The sequence below is a fragment of the Eupeodes corollae genome, chromosome 3 (genome assembly GCF_945859685.1).
Source record: "Eupeodes corollae chromosome 3, idEupCoro1.1, whole genome shotgun sequence".
NCBI lineage: Eukaryota > Metazoa > Arthropoda > Insecta > Diptera > Syrphidae > Eupeodes > Eupeodes corollae.
This window is the reverse complement of record NC_079149.1, coordinates 82,533,794-82,555,190: the sequence shown is the minus strand read 5'-3', so window position 1 is coordinate 82,555,190 and position 21,397 is coordinate 82,533,794. Positions and strand designations below refer to the sequence as shown.

The window sequence follows — 21,397 nt, the reverse complement described above, 5'->3', positions numbered from 1 at the left end:
AATTTACTGAAGCACCAGCCTAAAGATGAGAGTTGTACTCAAAATTTAGATGCTTGTACAGAGATTTTGTAGTTGGTTTCTGAAGCTAAGTTTCGTTGATGTAAGTGCAACAGCATTGGGTGTCGTACTCCATCACGGACAGCCATTTTAACCTAGCCTAACATTAGTAGCTTTATCATTTTAGAAGGAAACCTTGCGTTAGAAGGTTAAATACCGGAATTTCTGATTTCTTGGTTACTTATTGTTGGCCAATTTAATAATCCAAGTTTCTGACCTACACCACCGAACGTTCATGTCCAGAAATGAATGGTTGAGTATTGTTAGCAACTAGGCACTGGTTCTCAACGGACTGTTGCACTGCATCACCTAATTTATTTATTTCAAGTCTTTTCTTTGGACAGAAAGAGCTAATTTAATCCCGTAGATCAATTTTTTTCCAAGTATTTATGACGTTGGTCTTATACCAGATTTACGCATGGTATGTAACTGGACAATAAGGAGCTACTTGTAGTTTTGTAGCTATTTTGTTGCGATTTAATATTAAAATGTATGAAGGAAAAGTTGTAAGTAACTATTCCCTGGTTTTCTACGGACTGTTGCGCCACGTAATTTATTTTTACAGTTGTGTTCATAAAAATAGCAGTGCTGGTAAAATTTTATTAGATTGTCAATTATTTTAATAACGAACATTTTTACAAAAAAAAATTAACATGTTATTTGCATCTAACGGTCTTTCGTTTTCATATAAGAGACTTTTAGCTTAAAGTTGTACTCTATTTTTCCCGGTGAACACACGTTATTTCAAACTCTCTGGATATAGAGTGTTCTTTATGCAGTGCTTTTGATTTTATAATTAAGTATTTGTAACATACTAGTATAATATTAATAAATATAAGCTCAAAAATAAACAATGGGATGGTCAAGACGAAGAAATTTGAAAACTGCGTTTGGAGGGACAAATCTACCAAAATATTTAAGACATCCTAGGCTGCTCAGCAAACATGGTAAGTAACGCCTTAAAATGGCAAAATAAACCGAAAACGCGAGGACAAACAGGATGACTACTGAGAGAACTAAAAGAAAAATTGTTAAGTTAGCAAAACGGAACCCATCCATAGGCTCTAGGAAAATAAGAAATGAGCTTCAACTGTCTGTTAGCGCTTTCACAATACGAAGACGTCTTTTATAAGCGAAGTTACCAGCCCGAAGTCCACGCACCATTCTTGACGAAAAGCCATGTGGCAAAGAGAATGGAGTTTGTTAAAGCGCATAGAGGATTGGGCAAAAGAGAAGTGGAGGAATGTTCTGTGGAGCGGTGAAAGCAAAGTCGTCCGTTTTGGGTCCAAGGGTCGTCGGGAATATGTGACAAGACCCTAAAATGCAGCAATCGATCCACGGTACACTATAAAACGGTGAAGCATGGTGAAAAATTCTCAAGGAGGTTATGTTACCCTATGCTGAAGAGGAAATGCCGTTGGTTTGGGTATACCAACAAGACTATGACCAAAAGCATACGTGATACAAAATCATGGTTTGAGCAGAAGAAGTTATCCGTTATGGAGTGGCCCGATCAATCCCCCGACCTTAGGCCCATCGAATATTTTTGGGGGGATGTTAAGAACGCAGTTCATAAAGCAAAACCCAAGAAATTGAAAAAAATGTTGGAAGCAGTGCGTGATTCTTGGAACGCAATACCAGTCGAGAGGTGTCAGGTTTTAGTGGACTCGATGCCACGTAGATGCGAAGCATCATAAAAAACAATGGTTATGCAACAACGTACTAATTGTGGGCTAACTTATTACAGTTTTTTTTTTACTTATTACGTAATAGATCTAGTACTTTGTCATGCACTGCTACTTTTATGAACAGCCATATATTTAAAAAACGGTTTTTACTGTGACAAAGCTAACGGTAAATAATCAATAGTACTTAATTTCAGTTATTATGAGTAAAATATTTTGATTTGTTATTAAAAGTTTATTGAAATATTTTATAACGTTGATATTGAAGGACTTTTTGTTTTATTTGAAGAGCACTGCTATTTTTATGAACACAACTGTATTTATTTATGTAGGAAAATGCAGTTGAAATAAAAAATATTAAAAATAATAACAACCAATAAAAACAAAATCTAAGCGAACTATAAAAGTAAAACATTAATAATAGGCTCTTCTATTGTTCTAAATATTTGGGATTATGTATTATTTCCGTACACATTCAAGTATTGCAAAAATATTAGTCGTAAATGAACAACCGGGAAAACCTTAATGTTATAATTTCACAATTGAAATACCCCCACCACTATATTTTTGAATTTGGATTGTGTATTTTAAAATACATATTTTGTTTGGAACGAGCGCAATCGGAGGGGCGCTGAAATATCTCTAATTTTGTTTACATAATTTAAGATTTGATTTTCCAAAAACAGGCACACATTATCATAGCGTTCAATATTTGTATAGTGTTAATCTTCTTATTAAAAAGACGTTAACTATATAAACATATGTGCACATTTTTATTTATGACAGTTATGATCTTATTTCCATAAATGTAGTACGACTTAAAAATTAAACTTGTTTAAAACACCTAAGCTCATTTATAGCCGACTTTGAAAGTTAGCCAAACCTAAGTTAAGGTTTAAACGAAAAACATGGATCTAGTTAATTACGGTTAGTTTAGTTTTTATTTTACAGACATTTAAGTTTTGATAGGTGAAGACCTTTTATCATTATGATGTACGGCGCTTTGCGGTAGTTCATAAATTGTCACAGGATTGTCTTGTCGGATTATTATTAATTTGACCTAAGGCTTCATGTGTATTTTTAATAAGTTAATTGCAAATTAAAGTTTCCTATTTTTTGTAAGAGTTATGAATTTAACCTAAAACATTCCATGGGGTGGAATCTATTTATTTCTTTACATATAAAACTTTTGCTAATGATTCCCACACAGTCACTCGGAAGAAATATATAAGGGTGATTATACAAAAGTTGGGTAACTTGAAGTTATCAACCAATATATACAGTCTTATTGTATTTTATTGAGATTACAATTTATTTTAAAGCAATGGAAAGACCTTTATTTGGTCACTCAATTGCAGTTATTCATTTTGAATACAAGTTATTAAAAAAACACAAATAGTTCTTAAAACCTCAGTTCTTGGGCATGTCACAACCCGGAAAACCAACAATTAAGTAGGTTAGGTTAGGTTGGAGTGGCTGTCCAGATGTCATTGACTCACCTAGACCTCAAGGGTCCATTGTGATACCACTAATGAGGTTACTCATGGGAGAGTCATGAACTTAAACAAACCATTTTGTACTTTTAATGAAGGTAGAGAGACATTTTGTGTCAATCGTTGCCAGTTCACTGGTATTATCGAAGAAGGGATTACCGAGAAAGTTATTCCTTCTAATGGAGAGTGCTGGACATGTTCATAAAAGGTGTTGGACCGTTTACTCTTCCTCCACGTCCATGCAGCTTATACAGAAGTGATTTGTGTAGACCCCTAGCCTCAGAGCATATCTTCCTATGAGGCAGTGTCCTGTTATTACTCCAATTGTAGAGCTTATACTTTGTCTGCTCAGGGATATTAAGTAGCTGTCTAGTAAAAATTATCATTGATATGAGAAAACTTATCAATTTACTACAATCTGTGATGTAAAGGGTGATTTTTTTGAGGTTAGGATTTTCATGCATTAGTATTTGACAGATCACGCGGGATTTCAGACATGGTGTCAAAGAGAAAGATGCTCAGTATGCTTTGACATTTCATCATGAATAGACTTACTAACGAGCAACGCTTGCAAATCATTGAATTTTATTACCAAAATCAGTGTTCGGTTCGAAATGTGTTTCGCGCTTTAAGTCCGATTTATGATCTACAAAATCGACCAAGTGAGCAAACAATTAATGCGATTGTGACATTAAACCAACCACACGAATGCGTACAGTGCGTACAGAAGAGAATATTGCGTCTGTTTCTGAGCGTGTTGCTGAAGACCGTGAAATGTCGATTCGTCGCCGTTCGCAGCAATTGGGTTTGTGTTATTCGACCACATGGAAGATTTTACGCAAAGATCTTGGTGTAAAACCGTATAAAATACAGCTCGTGCAAGAACTGAAGCCGAACGATCTGCCACAACGTCGAATTTTCAGTGAATGGGCCCTAGAAAAGTTGGCAGAAAATCCGCTTTTTTATCGACAAATTTTGTTCAGCGATGAGGCTCATTTCTGGTTGAATGGCTACGTAAATAAGCAAAATTGCCGCATTTGGAGTGAAGAGCAACCAGAAGCCGTTCAAGAACTGCCCATGCATCCCGAAAAATGCACTGTTTGGTGTGGTTTGTACGCTTGTGGAATCATTGGACCGTATTTTTTCAAAGATGATGTTGGACGCAACGTTACGGTGAATGGCGATCGCTATCGTTCAATGCTAACAAACTTTTTGTTGCCAAAAATGGAAGAACTGAACTTGGTTGACATGTGGTTTCAACAAGATGGCGCTACATGCCACACAGCTCGCGATTCTATGGCCATTTTGAGGGAAAACTTCGGAGAACAATTCATCTCAAGGAATGGACCGGTAAGTTGGCCACCAAGATCATGCGATTTGACGCCTTTATATTATTTTTTGTGGAGCTACGTCAAGTCTAAAGTCTACACAAATAAGCCAGCAACTATTCCAGCTTTGGAAGACAACATTTCCGAAGAAATTCGGGCATTTCCGGCCGAAATGCTCGAAAAAGTTACCCAAAATTGGACTTTCCGAATGGACCACCTAAGACGCAGCCGCGGTCAACATTTAAATGAAATTATCTTCAAAAAGTAAGTGTCATGGACCAATCTAACGTTTCAAATAAAGAATCGATAAGATTTTGCAAATTGTATGCGTTTTTTTTTTTTTTAAGTTCTCAAGCTCTTAAAAAATCACCGTTTATATAGTTTAATATGTACTACATCTTTTATAATGCAGTGTTCTCCACTTTATTAAAAAAAAAATAAGAAATTTTGTGTTCAGTTTTATTCGTCAGTCCGTTGTGTGTTATTTAAATTTAAAATTCGTGCGAAATATCACCGACTCAACGTCAAATCTCACTTTAAATTTTAATGTTGGTAAAAAAGTTAGTTTCGGGTCGCACCATTTGACGGCCACCATCACTGTACCAGAGTTTGGGTTATGTTTGTTGTCTATACCCGTACTAAGCCAGTCAACATGGCAGTCGTTATTTTTTTGTTAATCTAAAGTTTAATTTTATTTATTCATATTATACTTTGATTTGTTAAAATGTAGTTTGTTTATATTCGAAATTCCAATAAAAAACATTAGTTTTGATTATAATCTCAAATTTCGTCTTTTCCGTCAGTCCTATGGCGTCAGTCTGTGTCAGGTATATAGTTATTGTTCTTCATTTAATGATCATTAGTACTTTTAAGATGAATATTTTTAGATTTTGTTTATATTGTTTGTTGATTACTTAGAAATATGTGGTAAAACTATATGAAAGTTGTAAAAGATATTTGAATAACGTTACTTTAAATGTCAAAAGTCTGAAATTCTAAAATTTTCAAATATCATACAATGTACTCTAAAAAGTGACTGGACCGATTGGGAGCAATATATTAAAAAGATTAACTTTCATATACACCCGAATTTGTAGAAGTTGGATTAAATAACTATCGTAAACAAAAAATCCTCAAAAGTTACCCAACTTTTGTATAATCACCCCTAATTATTTTAGGCAGCAGTTCCTTCATCCAATCAAAATTGATTTCTTAATAAGTTATCTAATTTAAATAATAGCTAAACGAAATCATTAAATTGTAATAGTCAGGAATTTATGTAGGTTAAGTAAAAAACCCTCCATATTGCAAAAAGAGATGATGATGTATTAATAAAACAATAAAAAAAACATTAGTATTTATAAATGTGTTTCCAGAAAAATAAATTAATTTAAATGCATACCAATTTAAACTTATAACCTAATTTAAAACTATGCAATTGGAAAATAAAAGTATGTATAAGGTACAAAAAAAAGAAACATGTTTGAAAGAACCTACCCATGCCATCCTTTTGTATTGGTATAACGGATGGATCTATATTTCCTTTGTAAGCAATTGGTGTTTTTAACACCAATCCTGGCCGACTGACTGGTTCAATTTTGCGAGATTTTCTTTGATTTCTTGACTTATGTGGAGCTATTGCTCCCTTATCTGTCGGCTCAGATTTGATATCTCCTACTCCAATAATGTGTTCAGTACCATCAAATGAGTTGCTGTCGGTCATCATGACAAAATCATCAATATTAATAATTTCTTGTTTACTGGTTAGTCCAGCAATTTCATCATCGTCCCTACTCTCGCCTATTGGATCGAAAACCTGAGTAACATAATGTGTACTGGGGTGCTCAATGCTCTCATCTTGGTCAATCATTTCTGGATATCCTTGGAATGCAGAAGATTGCTGTAATATTTGATGGATGCCACCTACTTGAGATATTCCATATAAATCATTGGCATTTGGAGCGGCTATTAAGGCCGTTGTTGGTTGTACCCGTAGTGTAGCGGATGTAACAACAGGGGATGTTGTTCCTTGACCATTATATTCTCCGCCAACAACGCTCATCATTGGATTCATATCCTTTATGATGTACATTGTTTTTTACACAGTGAAAGTTGATACAGGTATTATACAGAAATGCATCAAAACACGCAAATTTGTTTGTTTATGAACAACGTATTTTTGTATGCGTTTTTTAAAGTTGTATTCATTGTAAAGGGAAGGAACATGTAGGACATAAAAGAAATCAAAAAGTAAATAAATCAAATTATGTATACAAAATTTTGAATAAAAGAAAAAAAAAATCAAAAAAAAACTTGTGTGGGGTATGCTTTTTAATTTTAAATAAATAAACTATATAAAAGCGCTTACAATAGTTGTTTTTTCTCTTTTTTTTTTGATCTTATTTTCGTTATTTAAAAAATTAATTTTTGTTTACCATTGTATTGTCTTGTTGGGAAATATCTTCCATAACAGAAAGTCCAACTGAAGGATGACTGAAGTAGGAAGTACCATCTTCAAGCGAAAGCCGGTCTGGGTTATATTGACTCATCCACATCATTCTTAATTCAGAAGGATTCATTACTTTTAAATTAATTCTATAAATAAAATATAAAGCAAATAGCAAATGTTAATATGATTTTAATAATTTTGATGTATATTTTATGTAGATGTATAAGATAAGAACTATTATTTTTAATCTAGTCATAATATACATTTAATTGGCAAAATAGTATCACTTATAATGACTGCCCTAAGATTTAATGCCAGCGCTCAAGCGCATACAGTCCCTGGCCATATTATTAGACGCCCTGCAGAATTTGTATAATTATTAGAATGGAGAACTGTTCGTATGCATGATGGAGCTCATGCCACATAGCCCGGTTTATAAAAACTTATTTGAGGGAAGAAAACATCCCTCTGTTGGACTGACCGGGAAACAGCCCTGATATTAGCCTAATTGAAAATGTGTGGGAGCTGATGAAGAGGGAACTAGCAAAAGATGCGGTCAGTTATTGAAAGAGTAATTCACATGTGGAATCACCACCCACAAATGCAGGAAACAGTCAAATCATGCATTGACAGTATGCCGCGCAGAATTGAGGCTCTTATTAAAGCAAAAGAAGATTCAACAAAATATTTAAAACCTATGAAGTCCGCGGGACCCGATGGAGTCTCCAACTTCATCCTGAAGAGACTGTCCAGCGTGTTCGTCATATTCCTGACCATCATTCTAAACACCTGCCTCAACAACTGATACTTCCCGCAACGATGGAAAACGGCCAAAATTGTGGCAATCTCTAAGAAAGGAGCAAGGAACCAGATAAATAATTACAGACCCGTCTCCCTCCTCAACAACATCAGCAAGATTCTAGGAGAGGTCATTCTTAGAAAACTAAAAACTTTCAGCTCCGAGAACAACCTGATCCCGGACTTCCAGTTTGGCTTTCGGGAAAAGCACTTTACCCGCTGGTTAAATTTCAACACGACACTGCAGCCGCACTCAACCGTCATCATGTTTCCGTAGCCTGGACGTCGAAAAGGCGTTTGACAGCGTTTGGATCAAACCACTCACACACAAATTAAACCTACTTCGTTTCCCATCCGTTCTAATTAAAATCTTGTTTTCATTTCTCTATTTCATGAACTTTTTTGTACATTTGGGAAAAAACAAATATTCAGTGAAAATCATAAGAGCAGGAGTAGCTCAAGGCTCTAAACTTGGACCGTTCCTCTTCAGCTTGCTGACCAGTGACCAACCCGCATCCAGCGAATGTGACAGTCTTCTTTTCGCCGATGACTCGCTCACATACACTTCATCGAAGTCTCCCATTATTGCAGCCAGGAAGATAGAGTCCCATTTTAGCAGACTGTTTAACTCTTATAAGAAATGGGGAATACAAATCATCACCACGAAGTCGGAACGAGTCTGTTTCCGAAGGTTCAGCAACGGAAGAGGTCGATCAGCAACAAGGTGCAGAAGCATTGCAATCTGACTCCCAGATGGATCAGTGATACCAGAAACGCCAAATATCTGGGTATTCACTTCGAGTTGTTGAAATTCAACCCCCACTCGAGAGCTGTACTAAGACAGGCTAATTTGGCAGTGCACCGCCTTAACTCGCTCCTCAAAAGAAGAACGGGTATCAGCCAGCCAACAAAATTGCTAATGTACAAGCACTTGTTACGTCCCATCATCGCCTACAGCTTCCCGGTGTGGTTCACAACTTCAGAGTTAGCAATGAAGGAACTTCTCGTCTTCGAAAGTAAAATCCTACGGAGATGCACTGGACTTTGCTTTAACTACCAGAAGCAGAGACACTTAAGCAACAAAATAGTCTACGAAGAAGCCAAAATAATTTCCTTGGACAAGTATCTGTTCCAAACATCCATGAAGATCACGGGAGGACTGGACAACTACCAAATCGAGCTAATCAGAAGGATGAAATCCCAGCAACGTCACCTTGAACCCAGATATCTGTGAACTCGAGCCCACCATCGAAGAAGGAGATATTCACGAAGTCAGCTTACCACCGTGGCTAACACCCCGAGGATTTATAAATTTCTCATTTATATTTTTATCTGACAACATTAATATTTTTTGTTTATTCTTTAATTTATCAAAACAAACAATGTATAGAGTTAGGCCCCCTAAGTGCCAATAAAATGTGTTACCATTTAATATTTAATTATAAGTTTAATTTAAGACAATTGTATAATATAAAAAGTTTAATAAAAAAAAAATTTAAAAAAAAATTACAAAAATAACAAAACACTCAAAATATTAATTTTAAAAAAATCTATAAATCCGTTGCTTTATTTCTATAAAAAAGTAGGAAATAGTTTATATTCTGCATTTGAAATAATTTAAATGCATTACAATATTCGAAAACTTGATTAAAATTGAGATTTGGATAAAGTGCGTCTAATGGCATGTTTTAGAAGATGATAACATAAAATTATGAAAAAAAAATAAAAGAAAATTTGTAAAATGCTGTTTTAGTGCGAAATTGAATAAAAACTAAAATTTCGAAGCAATTCCATTTTGTGCAAACAAGAGTTTAGTTAAGTTCTAGGTGTGTAACTAAGTTCTCCGTAGTTCTTTATACAAATAAAAAGCGTCGTTAGCTACAAGTTTTGTCCATCTTTCTGATAGAATTAGAATAGTGTTACGGTAAATGTGTTTGATGTATTCATGTATGATTGGAATTAATGATAAAAAAGATCGCTCCATCGGTCGGTCTTAGCGATTTTACTTATTACGTATTACTTTATCGTCCTTTTGCGAGTATCGTTACCATTTTCCATGAATCAATTTTTTATTAAAAATCACAAAGTAAAAAAGAACCTCCTTCGAATTTCGCCTCTAAGGCAGTTGCACAAAAAAAAAAACCATGTTGAACGTCCCTTATCGTCGATTCGCAAAAAAAAAATGTAAAGTCCTTATTTTTGAATCATTTCCAACTCATACAATTGCTTGAATAGTAGCAATTGCTAAGGGATGCATTTCTATTGCTCGTTTCTAACCCTAGGCACAATGGACATGTTATTCGGAACACACTACATTTGATATAATAATTTTGACTAACATATGTGGACACCATGGATAGCTATAACTTTGAGGTAGTTAAGAACTTTGTTTACCTAGGCTACCGCTATAAATTCACACGGAGAATAACTCTTGCAAATTGCTGCTTCTTTGGACTTAGAAAGCAAATGAGCAGTAAAGTCCTATCGCAAGCATCTAAAATCACCATCTATAAGGAACTCATCATCGGTTCTCATTTATGGCGCTAAGGCCTGGACCCTGTCCAACAAAGATGAGAACGTCTAAAATGCTTCGAGAGAAAAATTCTTGGAGTGATTTTTGGTCCCGTATGGATTTAGAGCGGAGGAGAAGATACAACGACGAACTGCCCAGGTCCGTCCCGGACTGTAGTAATATGTATGTACATACAGTCGTGGCCATACAATTAAGCCACAAATCGAATTTACCCTATTCTCTTTAATAAAGCTTTCCTGTATCACTTTGTGTCCGTTTTTATTTAACAGTTAACAACTAACATTAGCTCAATAAGAAAACCGTATGTCACCTAAGGTTCAGATATTTTGCTAAAGCGCTTTATTTGTCGTTAAGTCGCAGGTGGTCACATAATGAAGCCATCACATTTGAAACAGGTACTTTTATATTATTCCATGTAGATATTTTATCAAAATGTATTAAAACTGTTTTATTATAAAGGAAATGTATGTAGTTATGTGAAAAAATAAAACCTCTACTCCAAGTGAAAGAAAAATTACTGTCAAATGCTTCAAAAAGTACAAAAATGTTATGAAAGTAAGCAAATTACTAGGTTTTGGTAGAGGTAAAGCTAGGAACGCAGTTCAATATTTTAAAGAACACCAAACCTTTGAGAACCTACCTCGAAAAAAGCCACGAAATACGACTCCGGCTGAGGACAGAATATTAGTTAGGCTTTCTAAAGTGGATACATTTTTAACATCCGTTCAATTAAGAGCCCAAATGGTGGAGAGCTATGATGTACAATTATCAGCAAGAACCATTTGAAAGCGACTTCAAGAAAAAAAAATGAATGGACGAATAGCTAGACATAAGCCCAACCTGTCAAAAAAAAATATTGCTCGAAGAATGAGGTTTGCTAAAGAACACCTTTATGAAAGTTCAAATTTCAAATTTGGTCGTGTGGAGCGACGAATCCAAGTTCAACTTTTTGGCAGTGACGGAAGACAGTATACGAGGGTCCTCAATTGAAAGAATTGGACCGAAATACACAAAAAAAACATGGAGGGTTTTCCGTGATGGTTTGGGGATGTTTTACATCATCAGGAGTTGGTCCATTGGTGCAAATTCATGGAAATATGACAGGAGAAATGTACAAGGATATTTTGGACAGTCATTTAAATAGGGATTATGCTGACAATTTACCCTTAGCCTGGATATTTCAACACGACAACGACCAGAAGCATTGCTCTCGGGTCGTTAAATCTTGGTTTGAATTCAATCCAAGTCCTGGAGTGGCCTGCTTAAAGCCCGGATCTGAACCATAGAAAATCTATGGGGTATCATAAAAAAAGCTTAACTTAACACTAGCTTAACATTTTTTTTTTTTTGCAGTTCTTGTTATCAGTTTTAAACATTAATTCATGTCTAAGGCCCACATAAAAGCTCTTTAATGTACAAGAACTAACAATTTTGACCATCTCTTAATAAAACCGAGAGATCTATTAGCTTTATTAATAATTTGGTCAAAATGGGAATGGAAATTCAGGTGCTTGGCACACATAATACCAAGATCTCTAATAGAATCGACTACGTTGACGGCGTCATTAAGGAAGTAGTATACTCTATGAGATGGGATTTGTTTGCGCGAAAAGGTCATTTGTTTACATTTACCTACATTTAACTCTAGGAAATTATGCATGCACCAAACAAAAAAGATATTAAGATCATTTTGTAAAAGTAAGGAATCAGATGGAGTAGAGATAACCTTAAAAATTTTCTTATCATCCGCAAACATTAGGATATCTGAGTTTTTTAATTTAAGACAGACATCGTTAACAGATAAGACGAAGAGAAGGGGGCCAAGGTGACTACCTTGTGGGACTCCAGAAGTTGCATGTATAGGACTGGAGACTGAGTTACGGAAAAGGATTCTATAAGTTCTATTCGCAAGATAGGAGCTTATCCAGTTTATAAATATAGATGGAAAGCCTAGAGCTCTTAGTTTAAAATAAATTATGTTATGGGATATTTTATCAAAGGCTTTGCTGTAATACCCGTGGCATGATGGTTAGTGCGTTGGACTGTCATGCTAGAGGTCTTGGGTTCGATCCCTGCCTATGCCATCTAAAGTCTTTTTACGGGTACTGCCTCTTGCGAGGAATTGACAAATTCTCCAAGAGTAACTATTGTCATGAAAAAGTGTTTTCTCAAAATTAGCCGTTCGGAGTCGGCATATAAACTGTAGGTCCCCTACATTCCTGACAATATTACTCGCACACAGGAATGGTTGAGAGTTGTTTAGGCCTTGGTTCTCAACGGACTGTCGCGCCACCCAATTTATTTATTTATTATTTGCTATAATCAGTGTATACAACATCAACTTCTTTGCCATTCTCAAGGGCTGACAAAACTTTGGACATAAATTCAATTAAGTTAGTCAAGTTACGAATAAGTCTTCTCTTTGGAACATTGTTAAAGAAGAGTGGTCAAAAATAAGTCCTGCCCAGTGTTCATTGCTTGAATGTAGGTACAAAAAGATGCACAGAAGTAATAAAACAGAAAGGATATTCAACTAAATACTAGCTGCATAGAAGGTAAAAAAGTTGCCGTCAATAGGGTGAGTTATTTATAAACGTACTTCATTGCAGATGGCTTAATTTCGTGTCCACTTCCAAAATCGATTAAAACAACATATCATTACTGTAATAAGTATTTCAAAGATATTTGTTTAAAATAAAATATCATCTGAACTTCTAGTGACTAAATGTATATTTTGCATAAATAAATTAATTTATCATTGTGTTAAGTTTCTTCATTTTTAACAAAATATTTTGCTATATATTGATGGCTTAATTGTATGACCACGACTGTATGTGGATTTCCCTTATAAATATGGCTTTATTAATGTTTTACAAATTGAGATAAACATATTAACCATAAATATCTGATTCCTGAGCATTCTCATTTTATTTGTCAAACTTAAAAATGCTGAATTATGGTAACACTGTAAAAAAACTTTTTTACCATTGATGAAAAATAGTATTTATAAACGAAGGTTGCCTTTTTTTAACTTAAAATAATACAGCAATTCCAAATTAAATTATTTCTTGCTACTTATAGTAAAATAATTGAAACATATGCTAAGCTTGCCTGAAGAAAAAAACAATAGAAACAAAGTGTTTTACATTACAAAAAAAGCTGTGAAGTCATTCCGTAATTTCCGAAACGATAATCGTCAAAACGATTATCATTAACGATATCGTCAATAATTTGCTTCACGTAACTTTATCACTATCGTCTCGTTCAATCGTTTTCAGTATAAGTTCGTTGAGTATATTATACTATGACTGAAATGTCAAAATGAATTCAACGATAGATAATGCTTGTTTAATAGCTTGAAAATGTTATTAAACTTGGTTTTTCTCTATGAAAAAATTTTAAAATTTGCAAAAAATGTATTGTTAATAAACAGCCACCTTTTTTGTGATGTTTATTTTTATTGTCACTTTTTGTGTTATAATTTTTTGCCGCCGGAGATAAAACAATAATATCAAAATGTTTGTCCAATGTCTGATATTTTTGTAAATCGGCTACAGTAATAAATCCAATTTGGTCCAAGAGAAGGAAGTAAAGACTTCATTTTATCCACAGGGAACATAACTTGGCTTTAAAAATATTTGTTTGTTTCCAAAACTAATTTGGATTAGTGCTTTGTGCAAGAACTATACAAAAGTCGTTGCCTGTCGAATATACCAATGTTCCTACGCCCAAAAGTTTCAATTGTTACAACAAATTTTAATATTGAATGTATATATGTACATTATGTATGTAGAACAACAACCGTCATGCAAATTTATTGTTTATAATATCATTATAAAGTCCTCTTTTGCAATTCCAAAACTACAATTGTTTTATTTATTTAACAACAATTAAGAGAAATTACTAATGCTTGTATATACAAAAATGCGTAACAGAATTCATTGTACATTTTTGAGTTTTTATTTTGTAACAAAACTTAACTACACCGAAACTTTTTTGCTTCAATTTGCTTAGTTGTCAATGGAAATTAATAGCAGACGATATCTACTTAGCTATCGTGCAAACGCTATCGTTTTGACGATATCACTTTGACGATTATCGTCTTACGTGAAGTGAGACTATCGTCGAAACGATATCGTCTGACGATAATCGTTTTACGGAATGACCCCCCTGTTATTTAATTTTAAAAAAATTCGAGTTTCTTTTAATCATTTTTTTAAAGTGGGTTGTTAATTAAGTTTCACTTGTTTGGAATGCAAATTTAAAAACCAGATTGAAAAATAATGGCGAAAATTCTACATAAATAAAAAAAATAGTTGTGATCCTCCTACAAGGAAAGCGATTCTTGAGCTTTGGAAGCTTAAAATGTCGTTTAGAGCAATTGCATCTCAAATGAACTGTTCTGTAAAGAAAGTTTTCAATGCAATTAAGCATTTTCAAAACTTCGGGACTGCTGAAAATGTACCTCGTAAAAAACGGACCCGTAAGACAGGCTGCCAAATAGATCGAGCAATTAGTAGGCTGGCCAAAAAAGACTCAAAAATAAGCTCCACAGAGATACAACGCCAACTCTCGGTTGCATTCGATGTCCCGATAGGGCCACGCACAATCAGAAGAAGATTGGTAGAAGTTGGGTTGCACGGTCGTGTTTCTCGGAAGAAACCATTAGTAACCGCAAGGCAACTTAATCTTAGAATAGAGTTCGCAAGATCACACGACAACTGGACAACAAACGAATGGAAGTACATAGTGTGGAGTGACGAAACTAAAATAAATAGGATCGGCCAAGATGGTGCACGTTATGTCCGAAGGCCAAAAGGAACAGCGTTCCACCCTAAATACGTTTCGCCAATAATTAAACATGCAGGCGGCTTGCTTAACGTTTGGGGTAGTTTCTCGTGGTGTGGAGTTGGCCCAATCTATCGAATCGATGGAACGCTGACAGCCTTTAAATACATTAACATTCTTAAGGAACAATTAGTGGATTGGGCCGATGAAAACATGCCAGTGATATGGACGTTTCAGCAAGACAACGACCCCAAGCACACTGCTGGAAATACGAAGCAGTTTTTAGGGACCAATCGATAACAGTTCTGGAATAGGCATCATCAAGTGCAGACCTAAATTCGATAGAGCATCTTGGGGCAGATGTTAACAGAGCTGTTGCTCTCAAAAATAACTCCAACAATGATGTTCTTTCGAAGGTATTAAAGATAATAATAAGCTGCTTGGAAGGCTATACCCGTAGAGCAGTGCAGGCGACTTATTTCATCAATGGAACGAAGATATCGGGAAGGTTTGAAGCAAAAAAGGTTTCGCAACAAGGTATTAAAGATAAATGGTATTATAAAGTTATATATCTATATATATAAAAGAAAGTCGTGTTAGTTACACCACTTAAAACTCAAGAACGGCAGAACAGATTTGGCTGAAAATTGGTAGGGAGGTAGCTTAGAGCCAAGAGACGGACATAGGATACTTTTTATCCCGTTCTTCAGCGTTCCCGTGTGAATTGACATGAAACGTCAGTCACTATAAAACGTGGTATAACAAAAAAGAATCAGACTTGGAATAACAAAACGCAAATGACAGCTATGTAATTGACGTAAAATGACAGCTATGTAATGACGTATGGATGACAATTTGATATTTGTAAGAAATCAATATTAAAACTATTTCTATTAAATAAATAATTGAGAAATGGATTGAAGTGAAGTGAAGTTCATTTAAAAGTGAAGTGAAGTTTAATTAATAATGCCGCGACCAGCCTGAAGCTCTGGACCGTACACTTAGGAATTTTAGAACTGAGTAACGTCCGATGAGAGGTGTTGTGATACTGTTTGCAGGTGTGCCAAGAGGTATTAAATCGTCGTTTCTGTGGACTTCTGTCAAACTTTAAAGATTGAACACAAATATGCGCGTACATTTGGGTGGTGATAATAATGCAGCACAATTTTCAAGAATTCTTTTGGATATAGGAATTGTAAATATTTTAAATAATGATGGTGAAGTACTAATAGAACCAACATTTGCTACTAGCGTAACTAGACAAGATGAATTAAAAGCTAATGTTTACCCGTCGCCCAAATTTCAGAAAAAACGGATGACTGGTAACGCGAACGATTCTGTTCCAAGCATAAATAATAAAATTCTTTCAATGTTTGAAGCCCATCAACAAACTTATCTTTCTATTGATAATCTGACTGATCAAGATGATGCTATTGATATTCCAATCGAATTTTTGAATTCTTTGAATACATTAGAACTTCTTGACTTGAAAATTGCGGCTCCAATAATACTTATGAGGAATTAAATGCACCGAAATTATGCAATGGTACTAGATTACGGATAGTAACTATGCAGGGGAAAGCGATTAAAGCTAAAATTCTTTCCGGTTCAGCTCAAGGCCAAAGCGTTTTCATTCCCAGGATACTGATGATTACTAACGAATGCCCTATAAAGCTTTGTTTTGCTATGTCTATCAATAAGGCACGGACACTGAGGGTTGCAGGCATTTATATCAAAAATCCCTGTTTTACCCACGGACAATTTTATGTTGCTTGCTTCCGTGTCAGCTCGGCAAAAAATCTGTATGCTTACAAAAAAGTATTTTAACCATAATAGAAATATGTATAGAGATACTTTATAAAAAATTATTAAATAAAAAAGGTACAATATAAGAAAATAGTAGTTTTTCATCCTAATTTTTTATATAAAATAGTTGAATACCTCCCGGGTGAAGTCGGGTAAACCAGCTAGTTTTATAATAAGATATGATTTTTCTCTTTGTTTCTTATTAGTTGTCCACCAATAAACGCTGTGTTTTTCGCAGAAACGGCCATATGAAATAAATGTTTTGTTTCGGAAACATTGTTTTAAGTTTAAAAAGTGAATTAAATTTGTGTTTCTAATTAGTTGTACACAGCTGTATTTATTATGCATACGCCAAGAATCCTATAATTAGAGAATTACTTGGGAGTCAAAAAGATGGTTTGATAAGGGAACAATCAGGGTTTAATGAAAAACAAATCTGGTATTACACTGTTTTAAAAACCTTCTACAAAAGGTAGAAATGGACACAAAATTTAATATATTGATATTCTGGATTTGGAAATTTTTTGACCATTGGCTTTGCCTGATTTTTTTTCAACAGATGTCGTTTATAGATATTGAAAGTTTGCAATAACATCAAGTTCAATGCTCGACTAATTCAATGTAAGTATCTGTTTTAAAGGAAGTTTATAATCCTTTTAATTTTATTCCAGAGGCAGACACAAACGCTTTACAAGTCAGTCACATAAAATTACGATATTTGTCTGCATTTTAATCCCTGGCGTAGTTAATAAATGTTTTATATTTGATTCTTAATTCAAAATACATTTTGAAATATTCAATTTGAAAGCATCGTACCAAGGTTTTTTTGAGATTCTGAGACTATCTTTAGAAACAAAGAACTATTCGTTTTTCTGCATTTTTTGTAAATACCCTTCTGGGGTTATGTTTCATCAATTTAAGTTAATTTGAAAACAGAACTGTGGTAAAATATCAAAGATAAAAATAGATAAAGACACGGCTTGTCCCTATTCATTCAGATATTGCTGTGTACCTAAATGTATTCAATATTAAAAAGCAGTACCAATACAATGAATAATGTGTCCCTACTCTATGTCTAAAAAGGCAAACCATAATGCAACGAACTAAAAAATTATTTTGTATTTTTGTTGTTGTTTTGTTTTAATTAAATAATTGAAACACCCGGCCTTAAGGACCTGACAACGCCCAATCCAATTCGGGGGCAGACACCAGACACTCTTAGTCTTTTGTTCCTTTTTCTTACAATCCGAATCTAAGGGCCATCCACTTTGTTTTCAATTAAGTTTTAAAATTATTATTGATCGTTTTACGATTTTACTTTATATACTTTTAAGTAAATTGAGTGCACTCGGATTTTTTTCCAAACAAAACCTTTATTTTAGAAAAACCAAAGAATAAAACAAACATATTTTAACTTCCATTTCCTTCCTTTTGTTAATATCAAGTAAATATGTATATGGAATGGGATGTAAATTGAGTTCTTTTCTGAGAAATTACCACATATATCATGTAGTTTTTGGGAAAGCAAGCATGACCGTCTAGATCTAGATGAAGAGATCACATTAAATGTACGCTTGGCATGCAAGGATCAACCAATTTTGGGAAAAGAATCCTTGCGTTTTATTTTTCAATTGATAGCTATTTACTAGAATACCTTATTTTAGTTTTCATATAATCATTAAAAAGATATAAAACTAACCACTATATAGATACATTTGCGTCGAGAACAAACTATCCGATGCGTTATAATGATAAATGATGAACTCCAGTCGTTTTAATAAATAAATTATTTTCTTTTAATTTTAATTACACATCAATTTTATTTAACGCAGCAAGAAAAAGAATATGTAAAATAAAACATCGCGGCTAACGAATACAAAATTTACTTTAAACGTGCGGAAATGAAACAACTAGTTTAGTTGTAATTCTTTTCAACTTGAAAATATTTTGTTTGAAAAACTGTTGGTCTCTTTTGTATAAAGCCTGCAGAAACATATTGCTTTCCTTTTTTAGTTTTTGCATAATTTATTTCTTTCAACTTTGAATACAAATATGGCAGAGTTCAAAGATACACCAAATTTACAATTGGAATGATTCCATTGAATTAAATGGAACCATAAGGGTGTTTATACGATGAGATAAATTTTCCCTTTGTATAATTTTTCGCTGCACGTTTCAACAAAAGCTTCCAAGAACAAGTTGTGCAAATGTAAAAATTGTTGTGTTTTGCTTTGCTAATAGGTTTTATAAGTCTTCGATTTTTTTCCTTCTTAAAATTTAAAATTTGCTCTTATTTCTAACAATTGTGAAACGTTACTTTAAAGCCAGAAGTTAGTTTTCGCAATTTATTAGGTTTACAATTCTATTTTCCTCATAAATTTCGATTGTGGTTAGACAAATTTGGCTGGTTTATAATAAATATTACATTACAAAAGTGTAAGTAACCTTAACGCTAGGTGTACAAATGCAACTTTTAGTTTCGAAACAGTTTGGTGCCATCATATGATTTCTCAGCCAAATACATCAACCGACGACATGTTCTCAGGATTGTTCCATGCACTGCCCCTACAGACAGATCAAACCTATCCGAAAGTTCCCTATAACAGTTTTAATTGCAAATACCCCATAATGTAACATAAAGAGATGTTTCCAAGCTAACTTTTGGTCTTCCTTTAGATTTAGGTTTCTTGATTGATTCGAATTCTTTAAGCAACTCCTGCAAAATTATTTGAATGAATAAAAGAATTCAAAGCATTCATATTAATATGTACTCGTATTTACTTTAAAACATAATTTTGTCATTCTAAAATGTGAAGATTCCTTTTTCTGAGAAAATCAATGCCATGGTTTCGATTTATCCGATTTTCACAATATTCACTTATTATTATTGAAAAAAACTTTTTGTTGTCCATTATTTATCAAATTTCAAAACTTGAAGTAAGTAAAACTTCAAATTCTGACAGTCTTTTGACATAGGACGCAAATCATAAGTAAGTGTTCATAAAACACATGCGCAAGTATTTTGTGTGACGTTAGTCTGATTGGCAATTGATCGCATGTAAACAAAGCAACCATGCATTTATGAAAGCACCCTAGGATTGAAGCCGTATGGCTGTATTAGCGTCCGTTTGCTTGCTAGAAATGTCCAGCGGTATTAGATGGAACAGAACATCAAGTGAGGCGGAGGGGGTAGAGCGAAGTGCTCCTCCCATACACAGGCAGGCTGTTCGTTGGACTTTGTTGAGTTTATCGCGATTTCTCGCTATATTTAGCGCCGTCCACCATACCGCTACTCTATAAGTAAGGTGTAATGCGGGGCTGTAGGCCTTTTTGGTTCAAGGTTCAATGAGTGGGACTTTGTATTTCCTTTTTCGATTTTTTTTGTTGGTTATTACCTAATCCACACCAAGTTGCTCATCTGGGGAGCTTATTTAAAGCGTTTTATAAGAGCTCGTTTAGTATATTGGGATGTTTACCTTTTACTGCAGGGCCTCTACCCTAGTTTTGACTCTGTGGAGATGCTCAGGGGGCATAGAGTAATTAAGTGTGCGGACAGATTTTCTAGGGATTTCCTTAATGAAAGCTTTGCTAAGGTTAGCAATGACTGGGAGGGCTTGAAGCTCAAGCTTATCCCAGCTAAGGACATCCCTAGACAAGGCTCGCATTTGGTTGCCGCTCATGATCATAAAGCCAAGCGGACAGGACCTGATCCGCGGTCTTCAGAGGCGAAATCCGCTGGTCCCCATGCACGATTGGCCTTTAGTTAAAGCAGAAGAACCGCAGAAGATCAGCGCCTCTTACCTTCTGAGGATTAGCGAAAAGAGTCTAGGGGCTCTCAAAAAGGCCGAATACAAACTCAGTTTTGGCATAAGGAATGCCAAAATTAAAATTCTGCAGAGTCAGCGAACAGACACTGACAAAGCTGATGACAACGTCGAGGTTGACGATGTTATAAGCGGAGTCGAGATCCCCAGCGAGTTGCCGGGCCCAGCTCTGCAGCTAAAAATAATTAGAAAACGCGCTGAAGGTCATCCACATTAATCTGAACTCTAAGTGCGCTTCAGATAATCTCTAAGTGCGCTTCAGATAATCTGAGAGCTTTCCTTAGGGAGGGAAACTTCGACACTGGCGTTATCCAAGAACCGTGGATAAACAGTCTCAAGGTGTTAGTCCTCCAATACAACCAATACTCTTTTATAAAACCGCAGATCAAGACCAAGGTAATCCCAGAACTTGTATTTTAGCTAAGAAACATTTAAAAGGTTTTTTATGTCCAAATTTTAGCACTCCCGATCTGACAGTTGTCAGATTTGAAGACAAGAATACACAGGATTTGCTGTTGGCCTCTTTTTACTCTGCCCATAATGCACCATCACCTCCGGAGGAGGTGTGCAAAATCATAACCGAAGCTAACATCAAAAAGGCAAACCTTCTGATCGGAGGCGACGCAAATGCTCGGC

General features: G+C 34.8%; 1 protein-coding gene across 3 annotated transcripts in view; it reads right to left on the bottom strand.

The window, feature by feature from the left end:
• Positions 1-18,839, bottom strand: part of LOC129949581 (polycomb protein Sfmbt) — a 31,086-nt gene extending 12,247 nt beyond the window's left edge. Inside the window, exons 1-3 of one of the 3 annotated variants that reach the window (XM_056061131.1) lie at positions 18,637-18,839; positions 6,999-7,158; positions 6,061-6,640 (exon numbers count right to left, since the gene is read on the bottom strand). In XM_056061131.1, the coding sequence (XP_055917106.1) occupies positions 6,061-6,640; positions 6,999-7,142 (724 nt within the window). In that variant the 5' untranslated portion in view covers positions 7,143-7,158; positions 18,637-18,839. Of the gene's footprint in view, positions 1-6,060; positions 6,641-6,998; positions 7,159-18,636 lie in introns of those variants that run through there. The other 2 variants (XM_056061130.1, XM_056061132.1) reach the window with 2 other exon arrangements.
• Positions 18,840-21,397: the final 2,558 nt, after the last annotated feature.